Source organism: Oryctolagus cuniculus, chromosome 1 (assembly GCF_051225735.1).
Source record: "Oryctolagus cuniculus isolate XC-2025 breed Fujian yellow rabbit chromosome 1, ASM5122573v1, whole genome shotgun sequence".
In the NCBI taxonomy this organism is placed as follows: domain Eukaryota; kingdom Metazoa; phylum Chordata; class Mammalia; order Lagomorpha; family Leporidae; genus Oryctolagus; species Oryctolagus cuniculus.
The window spans coordinates 13,235,268-13,248,214 of NC_142867.1; the positions used below are offsets into that span (position 1 = coordinate 13,235,268).

At 39.8% G+C, this 12,947-nt stretch overlaps 1 protein-coding gene across 1 annotated transcript; it reads right to left on the minus strand.

The window, feature by feature from the left end:
* Positions 1–460: 460 nt before the first annotated feature.
* Positions 461–9,901, minus strand: GLYATL1 (glycine-N-acyltransferase like 1). The gene is given in 4 exon segments (XM_008273304.5): positions 461–866; positions 1,134–1,221; positions 9,004–9,160; positions 9,830–9,901. Coding segments are annotated over 3 exon segments (606 nt in total). The 5' UTR covers positions 9,116–9,160; positions 9,830–9,901.
* Positions 9,902–12,947: the final 3,046 nt, after the last annotated feature.

A 12,947-nucleotide genomic window follows, 5' to 3' on the forward strand; every position in this document is an offset into this window, starting at 1 on the left:
GATTTCACCTTTCACGCCCTGCTAATCATTGAACCGCCACATTGACTCCATTGTATGAATCCATAAGCCACAGGAGTATTTACAATAGACGATCAATACAGACTGGATATATTGTTCCACGATATTATGAGATCCCTCCATTTATCTTCCAGATAGTAGATTCTATCAAGCCAGTTTTATTAAGAATTTGCCTTTTCAATTACATGTTACTGGTACTCAATTCTTTCCAACACATCATGCATTTTGAGATTGTACCCCCACCTTGCCCAGAATATAAGTGTTCCAAGATCATGCTGTGTCTTTCAGCACTATCTTATCACATTAGAAGAGTTTCTGGAATATCATAGATGTCCAATAAACACCTAGTAATGAAGCAAACTGTTCTGTGCCTTGCACTTCAACATTAACAGAGGGCATTCCCAAGATGGCTAAACAGAACCACTGTTCAAACAAGTGGAAGTCATTTCTCTGGGTAGCACATCCATTGATGCCAACCACATGGGACCACAAAGAAACCACTCTGCAGCACAGATCTGCTGGATTTTTCATTCTCTTTCAGCACAGGGAGGTAAAATGGAATATTGTTTTGCTGCAAATATTTCAGGTAATACATCATCAGCTGTCTCAGTTTTCCTTGGCTGTGGTATCTTTCCAGGGTATAAGCCTTCCCCACTTCACAGGTGGAATCCATGACAACCCATGTAACTGGATCCCCTTCTGCACCCTGCAGACTGTATGCAGGCAGGGTCTGTATGCAACGCTGGATGTAATGCAGGCTCCTCTCATTCCAGCCTGAATGCTAGTTTTCATTTACCAGCCCAGCATGGGAAATGCACAGTTGGGAAAATTTAAAATTGGGATCCTCACTGTGAAAATAAAAAACAAAAGTTTTCATCCTCCTTCCTGTAATGTCTGGATACCTGTCCATTCTGGAGCTCCAAGTTACTCATCTCCTTGCCTAACACCCACTGTTGGAAAGTTGCTCATTTTGACTGTTGATAAGCTATCCATCTCAATGAATGAACTCATCCTCTCCTTATGCAAAAACTGATTTATATGAATAACAAAGAATGTTTAAAGAATAACAATACTTCGGAAAAGCCACAGGAGTGATTAGCACATGCTTTTGGTACCTCTGAGGTTGGTCATCTGGATGCTCCGTCTCACACCAACTGTCTGGTTTGCTCCTGTTGGAGGTACTGAGCTTCACTGCTTGAGACCCTGGCAACCCATGTTAGAGTGCTGACTCAAGTCCCATCTGCTCCCATCTCCAGTGGCATTAACTCCCTGCTAAAGCACCTGGGAAGAAAGTGGATGATGGCTCCAATACTTGGGTTCCTGACGCATAGTTGGGAGTCCCAGATGGAGTTTCTGGCTACTGTCTTTGACCTGGCCCAGTCCTGGCTGTTGCAACCATTTGGGGAATGAACCAGTGGATCAAGGAAGTTTTCTCTGTGTCTCTCAGTCTCTTTCTCTGTCTCTCCCTCTCCCTTTCACTCTGCCTATTCTTAAAATACATATTAAAAAGTGGCAAGTATCAGATTATTTTACATTTAAATTGTACCTATGCCAAAATTGAGTACATAGTTTGAGTATTAGACCATGGTAGCAGACAGAAAGATCTCAGACTCCAAGTTGATAAAGAAATAACAAAAAGCAGATTTATTGACCATGTTTGCTTATGAATACAGTTGCAAAAATTCTGAATAAAATGTTCAGTAGTATATCAAAGGAACAGTAGATGTGAACAAGTAGCATTTGTTTTAGAAAGTCAAGAATGGCTTAGATCAGATCTTTCAGTGTGGTATATTAAAGGAGGAAGAAGTAAAATGAGGACATAAATTGACAAAAGAAAAGGAAAATATATGAAACAGTGGAAAATCCAGTCTGTATTTTAAGAAAAAGTTCTATAGCTGTAAAGATAAACAAGCATAGTTCTAAATCTGAGTTGTTACCATTTCATTAAAATCAGGAATGAGAGACCAGCATTATGGCACAATGAGCTACTGCAGCTTGCAGCACTGGCATCCCATATTGGAGTGTGGGTTCAAGTCCCACTTTCTCTGTTTCCAATACAGTTTCCTGATAATGTGCCTAGGAAAGAGCCTGGTCCAGTCTTGGCTGCTGCAGCCATTTGGGAGTGACCCAGAAGATGAAAGATATATATATATATGTGTGTGTGTGTGTGTGTGTGTGTGTCCCTCTTTCTTTGTTGCTCTGCCGTTTGAATAAATAAATAAGCAAATCCTTAAAAATGTCAGGAATATGTCAGGAATGAGACAAGGCTAGAAATATTGGTATTGTTAGTTGATGCTGTTTTTTGTTTGTTCTATAGCTTGCAACAAGGCAAGAAACTAAATAACCAATACAGATACTTTTTTTTTGATAGGCAGAGTTAGACAGTGAGAGAGAGAGAGAGAGAGAGACAGAGAGAAAGGTCTTCCTTCCGTTGGTTCACCCCCCAAAATGGCTACTATGGCTTGTACACTGTGCCGATCTGAAGCCAGGAGCTAGGTGCTTCCTCCTGGTCTCCCATGTGGGTGCAGGGCCCAAGCACTTGGGCCATCCTCCACTGCCTTCCCAGGCCACAGCAGAGAGCTGGGCTGGAAGAGGAGCAACCGGGACAGAATCTGGCACCCCAACCGGGACTAGAACCCAGGGTACCAGCACCACAGGCAGAGGATTAGCCTAGTAAGCCGCGGCGCCAGCCACCAATACAGATACCTTAAAAGAAACAGCAAATCAGCTATGTTTATGGATTACAGTATTATGTATTTGGAAAATCCACTGATTCTGACAAAATAATCCCACACAAACAGGATTTTAAAGAATAATGTGGCATATTTGAAAATTAGTAGCACAAATTAGAAATCAGTAGACAAATAATATTTAGAAAAAGAAAAGTCACTTAGTAGTATTAAAAATAATACAAAATACCAAAGGACAAATTTAATGGAAAGTCATATGGTTTACCAAAGAAAAATATTAAAATTTTACTGAAGGACGTAATAATTGATAAAATAGAAATTACATATCATGTTTACAAATGAAAAGATTTTGTATCAAAAATACCAATCCTTCAATAAGTGTTGAAAAATATCTAATCCAATTCCAATGACAATTCCAATAGGTATTCAAAGTTGTTGGTGGAGAGCTGGAAAAATGGAAAAATGAGCTTAATTCCATAAATCTCTTAAGTTTGTAATAAATCCTATAAAATTAAGAAAAGTTTTCAACAGTTTTTTTCATACTATTTATTGAACTCTTAAAATAGAGTTAATTATATGTGTATGAGGTCAATTGAAAATAGATCTCAGTAAAAAAATAAGAGTGGAGATAGGAGAGGGAGGGGACATGGTGGGAGGAATCACCACGTTCCTAAAGTTGTAATTATGAAGTATATGAAGTCCATAACTGTAACGCTGTATAGTTCTGCATACATTTTTATGGAGTTACTTCTAAGGGCACAGTTCAAAACTTGCCAAGGGACCCCAAATCCCCATAAGCTGGGTGGTAAAAACACCATCTTAAGTGTTAGAGTGACCATATGGATAGGATTAAGTGTCTGGTACTAACAATAGATAGAATTAAAAATGAATGAATGCTCCAACATGGGAAGCAGTCTATACAGCAGACTCATAGAATGATAGTTGCTTTAAGTAGCGCTCTGACCTCAGAATCAGCCCTTAAGGTATTTTGGTCTGGCTGAAAAGCCCACAAGAGCATTTCAGGCATGGAAAGACAAGACACTGTGGCAAAAAATGTCCTACATAAAGGATCTTGGTGGGTGAGTCCCTAGTGGAAAGAAGTGGTCATCAAAGAAGGAGGTACTTTTCTCTGAAGGGAGGAGAGGACTTCCACTTTGCTTACGGCCTTGTCTAAATACTGACAGAGTCTGTGGACTTAAAAGGTTTCCATAGCCTAGGCAGCTCATGTCAAGAGTCTCAGGTGATCACTGACATCATACATAAAAAATGTGAATTGTTAAATTAACAGTAAGAGTCACTATGCACTAACTTCTCATGCAGGACCTCTGTACTCAAAGAGTTGTATTATAATTATGTGTATGGGCTCACAAAATATGTATCATTCTTGGGTGCTTCTTTAAAGTTAATTAAGTTTCTAGAAAAAAAGAAGTGAAATTAACTTCAAGATGCAATGACTTTGAATAGTCCTTGTCTTGACTGTTAAGGAGCAATATTTTTTTGTATGTGCAAATTTTTGAACTCTTTACTTAGTATAGAGTTCGTCATCTGTGCATAAAGTTAATAAAAAATGGATCTTAGTAGAGAATAGGACTGGGAATGGGAGATGAAGGAAGGAGGAGTGGGAGTGTGTGTGGAAGGGTGGGTATGGTGGGAAGAATCACTATATTCCTAAAATTGTACTTATGAAATGCATGAAGTTTGTATTCCCAGTGAAATAGCACAAGCAAACACTAGTAGCACATATATATATGTATATATGTGTATATGTATGTGTATATATGTATATTTATATGTATATATGTGTGTATATGTATATAAGTGTGTATATATGTATATATATATACACACACACAAACATGCATGCCATTTGACAAAAATACTACTGAAGTTTCGGTAGTGGTATGATTTATTTAATAAATAGTATTAGCATACTTATTTAGCCATATAAAAGAAAGATATAAAATAAACTTAGTTTGCTAAAGTGACCTCTACTTTTCTAAGCTTATTGCAGCACTATCTCCAATAGTCAAGAAATGGAAACAACCTAAGTGTCTAGCAACTGAAGAATGGATAAAAAGAATGTGATTCACATGCACAATGTGATATTACTCAGCCATGAAATGGATGAAATCCTGTCATTTGCAACAAAACGGATGTACCTGGAGGTCACTATATTAAGTGATGCAAGCCAGGCACAGAAAGTCACCTATTACTCATGTATAGAATCCAAAAAAGTTGATCTTATAAAAGTTGAGAGTAGAACAATGATTACCAGCTGGACATAGTAGGGAAAAGAAGGGATAGGTAAAAGTTGATTAACCTGTAGTCACTCTAGTTTCATAGGAATAAGGATTTATGATGTCTATTGCTTAGTAGAGGGACTATAGATAAAAATAATATGCTGTATGCATTTTGATTAAAGGTAGAAGAAAGGATTTTGAAAGAATTCACTATAAGAAAAAAGTTTTTCAGTAGATAGATATGTTTACCCTAATTTGAACATTGCATAAGATATACATGTATCAAAGCAGCAAATGATACCCAATAAATATGAATATGTATTGTTTTTAATGCATCAGTTAAAAATAATCTTAATTAATGTAATTCAAAAATGTATTTCAGAAGAAATGAAGATTTAAATGTAAAAGTAAAAATTAATCCAAATATTTAACAGAAAATAGGAAAACATTTGTTTAATCTTAGAACAGAAAAAGTCTTCCTAATTAAAGAACCAAAAAATTCAGAAGTCATGGATGAAAAGATAGCATATTTCAGTACAAGAAAATTAAAAGTTCTCTACCAATTGGGAATTTGCAGCATGTGCCTCAGGTTAATATCCCTAATATCCAAAACATCTTTACAAAATTCAATAATGACACAAAGACCCAATACAGAAGTGGTCAAAGTATATGAGTAGATAGTTCAGAAGTAAACCTCTGAAGACTTATTACACTAGGAAATAGTGTATAAAAAGGCACAAAAAACAATGAAATCCTGTCTTGCAACACAATGGATGCAAGTGGAAGCCATTATGCTTGTTGAAATAAGCCAGTTCTCAAAAGACAAATATTATATACTTTCTCTGCTAACAGATAGTTAATAAAGAATACAACAAATATATATGAATGAAATGAACATCTTGTGATTGATTAATGTTTTCAGCCCTTGCTTATACTTCTGTGGAACTGTGTTCTTTCTACTTTTTAATTACTGAGTATAATGGTGATTGGTACATTAAGCCTGTGATTATAGAGTGAATTGTAATTATGCCTTTTCAAAAATTAAAGCAAAAAGGAAGGAAGGAGGGGGTTTGAGGGAGAGAGAAGAAGAAGAAGAAGGGAAGCATGGTTATCTTAGTATTGTACCTATGAAATCTGTTTTCTTTATATTACTAAAAATTAAAAAATACATTCTTACATATAGTTTCATAAGTTGTAAAAATGCAAATTAAATCTAATAAGATGCCATGTTTTCAACGAGGAATTTGACATAAATTAGAAGAAGAGCTAAGTGTGAGTGTTTGGCTTAGTGGTTAAGACACAGCTGAGGGTGTCTGTGTCCCATGTTGGAGTACCTGGATTCGACACCCACCTGTGCTCTGAATACAGCTTCCTGCTAATGCAGACCCTGGAAGGCAGTGGTGATGCATTGAGTGATTGGGTTCCTGACACCCCGCGTGGGATATCTGGATTGCATTCTTTGCTCCTGATTGGCCATTGTAGGCATCTGGGGAGTGAACCAGTGGATGAGCTTTTTCTCCCTCTCTCTCTCTCTCTCTCTCTCTCTCTCTCTTTCCTGCTCACTTTCAAATAAGTAAATAATAAAAATTAATTTAAATGATAAGTAGTATGCAGTGCTATGGACAATCAGAGAAATAGTTCTTTCATTTATTGCTAATGGGAATAAAATGAGGACAATCTTCTGAGAAAGTAATCTGGCAATGTCTTCTAGAATGAAAAAAAAAATGCTCTTCAACTTGATATTACCCTTCCTGGAAATCCTCTGTGTTTCAAGAGTCCCCAGGATGTAAAGACACATGTACAAGGATGTTTACTGAAGTAACATTTTGTCGTGGCAAAGAATTAAAGGAAGCAATTTGAATCCAATAATGGGAGAATGGCTGAGTAAATTATACTATATTCACTCTATAGAGTACTACGCCATTAATAAACGTGAGTTAGTGTTGCAGTAACTCCATGGAATATTATACAATTATTCAGTATTCCAGTAATATATTTGTTGGCCTAAAAGTATGTCCATGATATCCAAAAGGCAAATTACAAAGTTATGAAATGAGAGGTATCCAGTACCAAGTTGGTATGAGTAAGGACACTGATTCCCTCAAAGCATGAGAAAGGAGGAGAGAAAGGCAGGTGAGGTGAGAGGTGTTAACTTATTAAAACAATGTGGTGTTCTTCTATTTGTATTAATAAACAGCATATCATACTTTTGTGATTAAAAAGTAAATTTGGCTGGTGCCGCGGCTCACTAGGCTAATCCTCCGCCTTGCAGCACCGGCACACTGGGTTCTAGTCCCGGTTGGGGCGCCGGATTCTGTCCCGGTTGCCCCTCTTCCAGGCCAGCTCTCTGCTGTGGCTCGGGAGTGCAGTGGAGGATGGCCCAAGTTCTTGGGCCCTGCACCCCATGGGAGACCAGGAGAAGTACCTGGCTCCTGCCATTGGATCAGTGCGGTGCGCCGGCCGCGGCGGCTATTGGAGGGTGAACCAACGGCAAAGGAAGACCTTTCTCTCTGTCTCTCTCTCTCTCACTGTCCACTCTGCCTGTCAAAAAAAATTAAAAAAAAAGAAAGAAAAAAAATTAAATTTAAATATTTTCTCAGTAAATTCTTCTGTATCCCACCCCTAAATGTTCTTATTCAAAACAGAATTGACTTTTAACACTGAAAGAAACATGATATGCTATGGAATTAGACCAAATGAATGTATTTCAAAGTAAATTGCTTTATTTTACAATATTTCAATATTTTATAATATATGTGTACCACAGACCTTCTATATTTTTAAGTTATTTTTATTGACACATTGTTTAAAAATTACTCATGTTAAAAGCAATGAAATATGAAATCATGGACTTGATGCTATGGTTACATTACTCAAATGTGTAAAATAACTACAAAGTTACTGGAAAAAAGAGAGACTTTATCAATTACCATTACTTAGCATACCACATTTTTGAAGGAATTGGGTTTCTATGGAATTTGATAAACTAAGCATTAATGTTCAAGTGCAAATTGTCTGGAAGCCAGGAGATTAAACAAAGATTCCCAAGGGAAGATGCCCAGAAGGAAGCTACAGAAATGTTCAGCTCAGCCTGCTTCCCAGCCGCTGCTCACCTCCCTTCCATAGCTGGAGCCACTTAACTGCTTTCCACACCCCAGTCCTGACTCAGTTTGCAAACTACGCTTGATCTGGAGTAGTTCATTTACTTGGAGACTCAGCTTTTGAACCCAGAGTGAAGCTGGGTTGGCTTTGAGGCTGCAGCTCACTGATTAAATGTCCTCAGAACAGGGGAATCACACAGGCTTTTGGGCAAAAACAAATCGTTTTGCATTTAAGCTTAATAATTTACTCCTTGTGTGACCTCACCAATGTGCAGTAACACTTGTAATGACGTGCTATGCGTGAAGGTTTTGATACCCAGCATCTAATTTAAATATTGGGTTATCATATGGGGAAGATACTCTTATTCCTTCTGTTCTACAGGTGATGGGACTGGGGGTCAGAGAAGTGTCTGTTACACAACTAGCAAAATCCGCAGAGCCAATTGAACATGAATTCAACTCAGATATGGTCTTCTTCGGTCTCACGACTTAATCCTTGTCTCTAAACTGGAGATGCCAATACTCACTTTGTAAGGTTGTGTCTGAAGATGCTTTTCACTAACAGGGGAAGTGCTTCCGCATAGTTGGCATGCAGCAATAATGAATCCCCTCCCTGGTTCTGGTGAGACAGTTTTTACTAATGGATTTCTGGGCTTTTGTTTTTAAGTGACTATTTTGGTATCCCATTAGACTCCTTTCAGATCCTGTGGCTGACTCCTGCCACCTCTGTTGGTTCTCCAATCTGCTATCATCAGCTTTGTCTTCCTCCCCTCGGTCTCCCTCTCCTGTTCCTCCTGCCTTCTTTCCCCTCCCTTCTTCCCCCTTTCTTCCCTGCTCACCTGACCTTACCCTGATGTGTCCTATGCTTTTTACAGACAGTGTGAGCATGTGGAGCTCATCTGAGTGGCCGACTACTGAAAGAGTGTCCTTAAAATAACCCAGATTTTCTTTTACCCTTGGGCTGTATGGAGCTGACCATTCCCAATGATCTTTGTGTGACTACCTGTTTCTGAGGCCGGACAATGACTGTGTGGTACTCAGGCCAGGAGTCCACCAGCACCTCCATGTTGAAGGGGTTCCCATGGTTGATGTGATACACAGAGCCATACACCTGAAGGAGGAACAGAGGGACTGGCAGAGGCTGGGAGGGTTGCATTGCTGTCCTCAGAGACGGAGACCTGGATGTGATGAGGAAGGGAGAAACAGAGACCAACAGAGGGTTCTGGGACTAAGTGAGTGCTAACAATGGGATGAGTAGTGTCTCTAGGACCATATGGTTGGAGGAAAAGTCACCTGCAAGCAAGCAGAACTCACAGATGTCCTTATGGTAACAAACAGGCAGGGCGCACTACCTGGGCACTTGCTAGACTCTTAGGACTTAACGTTGTATGGATATATTTAATATTCACAAAACATTATGAGGAAGGTTCTAATATTATTCTGTACTCACAGATGAAGAGACCAAGGCACCAACATGTAATGAACATATCCAAAGCCACCCAAAAAAAACAATGTCAGACTTGGAATGCACACCCATTTAGACTGGCTCCAGCTGCCATTCTCCATTGTTTTTCCAAATCAATGACAAAACCTGCAGATTGGGCCCAACTGCCTGTTCCTGAGAAGCAGCAGGTGCTCCAGATGTGTGGTCCCCACCCCCAATTCATCCTCACTTGTGGCTCAAACCTCTGCAGAAAGTCAACAAGGAAGGACAGGAATTAGGAACCTGCTATTTTGTCATTCTCAACACCCCCACTCCCACAACCTGCTGTCCCTTCACGTTCAGGGACTCAGGGGTGCTCCTGGCCAAGGATTTACACAGGGTCAGCAGATTCTTGGGCTTGTGCAGCAGCAGTATTTTGTATATGTGGTGATGTACTTTAGTCCTTGAGCTTCTCAAGAAAAAACTGAAAAGATAAGAAGTTGAGGGATAGTGTTAGGTCACCAAAGGAATTAAAAATGCACTGTTTTTTATTTGACAGGTAGAGTTAGGCAGTGAGAGAGAGAGAGAGAGATAGAGAGAAAGGTCTTCCTTCTGTTGGTTCACCCTACAAATGGCCGCTATGGCCAGCACTGTGCCGATCTGAAGCCAGGAGCCAGGTGCTTCCTCCTGGTCTCCCATGTGGGTGCAGGGCCCAAGCACTTGGGCCATCCTCCACTGCCTTCCCAGGCCACAGCAGAGAGCTGGACTGGAAGAGGAGCAACCAGGACTAGAACCCGGTGCCCATATGAGGTGCCGGCAGCATAGGCAGAGGATTAACCAAGTGAGCCACAGTGCTGGCCCCAAAAATGCACTTTAAAAATATCCATTTTGGTAACAATTATCATCCTTATTCTGGGGACACTGAAGCTCAGAGAAATTTTGAAAATTCCTCACATTCTTCTAGAACTAAGTGGCAGTGTCAGGTTTTTTTTTTTTTTTAAGATTTGCTTGAGGCCGGCGCCATGGCTCACTTGGTTAATCCTCCACTTGCGGTGCCAGCATCCCATGTGGGCGCTGGGTTCTAACCCCGGCTGTTCCTCTTCCAGTCCAGCTCTCTGCTGTGGCCCAGGAGGGCAGTGGAGGGTGGCCTAAATAATTGGGCCCCTGCACCCTCATGGGAGACCAGGAAGAAGCACCTGGCTCCTGGCTTTGGATAGGCGCAGCGCCAGCCATGGCAGCCATTTCAGGGGGGTGAACCAACGGAAGGAAGACCTTCCTCTCTGTCTCTCTCTTTCACTGTCTGTAACTCTACCTATCAAATAATAAAAAAAAAAGTTTTGCTTGAAAGAGAAAGAGAGAGAAAGAAAGAGAAAGAGAAATCTATCTACTGGTTCACTCCCCAAATGGCTGCAACAGCTGGGGCTGGGCCAGAGTAAAGCCAGGAGCTTCATCAGGTCTCTCACGTGGATTCAAGGACACAGGACTTGGGCCATCTTCTGCTGCTTTCCCAGGTGCATTATCAGGGAGCTGGATTGGAAGCAGAGTAGTTGGGACTCAAACTGGTGCCCACACAAGATGCTGGTATTGCAGGTGCAGCCTAATCCAAGAAGCCACAATGCCGGCCCAGAGTCAGATTTTTGAAACCACATATGAATGAATCCAAAACCTATGGTCTTCCTCTTTAATAGTTATTCCATAATCTTTTCAGTGCTCTGTCAATCATCTGTTTTTCAGCTCATCTTCGGAAATTTGACTCTAGTTTTACAGCGGCCCCACCAGGACCTCCAATCATGGCTTTTTCTTCCTCTATCAACCAACTCATATCCTATACTCTCTTTTTCATAAGAGTAAATGTTGAGAACCATTGAAGTCATTTCATCTACATTCAACCCTCTTGAATCTATTTCACATTATTGTCATCTTGCATGGAACAATCACAAACTTGGTTAAGTTCAATTCTCCACCTACACTACACCTATACTGTTGCGCAGGGCTTTCACCTGTACTGTTGCCTGTAACCAAAAAAAGCACACATTGGTATGGGAGTTATGGTAGAGTGGGTTAAGCCACCATTTGGTACACCTGCTTTCCATATTGGAGTGCCAGATGAAATGATTCAAGCCTCAGCTACTCTGGTTTTGATCTCGCTTTCTGCTAATGTGCTTGGGGAACTGGTAGAAGGTGTCCCAATACTTGGATACCTTCCACCCATGTGGGAGACCCAGATGGAATCCCAGGACACTGGCTTTGGCCTGGCTCAGTTCAGGCTGCTATGGGAATTTGGGGCGATACCCAACCCTATCTCCATCTCTCTGTCTTCCAAATAAATAATAATAGAATTTTTTAATAAAAATCCACATATTCATGTTGACTGATCTTAGTTCAGGTTTGTGACTGTACCACTGGTGGGCTCTTGTGACTGCCAGGAAATCCTATTATCTTTCCTCAGTCTATTTGTTCTCCTACTGACTTAGACAATGATGCCACCATCCCCTTTCTCCTCAAACCCATACTTCTTTTCCATATTGACTCTCTATAGATGGTATTACTTCTGATTTAATTGAGAAAATTTTAAATAGAAATTCCTTAGACTGCCTTGTGATGACTTTCTATTTATCACATCTTCAGTCCACAAGATCTACCTCTGTCCTGTTACTATTGATGAACAATCCATTAACTTATCCAAAGCCAATTTCTGCATTTTAGTACTACATCACATTCCTTTTTGTCTTCTGAGGGATATGATTTTAGCAAGTCTCACACTTTTGTCTGTATCAAATTTTCTAGTCAGTGTAGATATGATGCTACTTTTTCTTTTATACAGAAATAAAACATTCTCTTGTTCACAGCTTCTTATTCCAGTTACCCCCCCCACTTTTGTCCCCTTTGCATAAAAATTCACCGATTCAATTCTATATTCATTATATCCAATCCTCTTCTAGTGTCTAATGGGGTTTTGCTGGCACCATTCTACTGAAACTCCCTTGCTAAGGTCATCAGTGATTTCTATGTTATTAAAGACAATGGTCAATTCTTGCTCCTCATCTTACTTGATCTTTCTGAAGCCTTTGACATATTGATCATTTTTAATGTATTTTATTCATTTTTCTTCCAAGACAATACACCATCAGTTTCCCTCTGAACTTACTGAATACTCCTTCTCAGTGGACCCCTCTATTCTCCCAAATATCTTAATGTTGGGTCACTTCAGTGCTCAATTCTTGGTCCTCATTTCTGACTATATTTTTTTTCTGGTGATCTTACCAAGCTCCATGACTTTATATAATGCCTTCAAATATCATGTGAGAGGTCAATACACACAATATATGCAGTCACATATTAATGCACAGAAGGCTGAAAGGAAGTCCAAAAGTCCATGAGTGTTGTGTTCATGTACTACTTTGTTTCACAAAGACCTGACTTGTGCTGCACATTCTATCTGTTTCTGTAATAATTATGCCACTTTTTTCTCTTC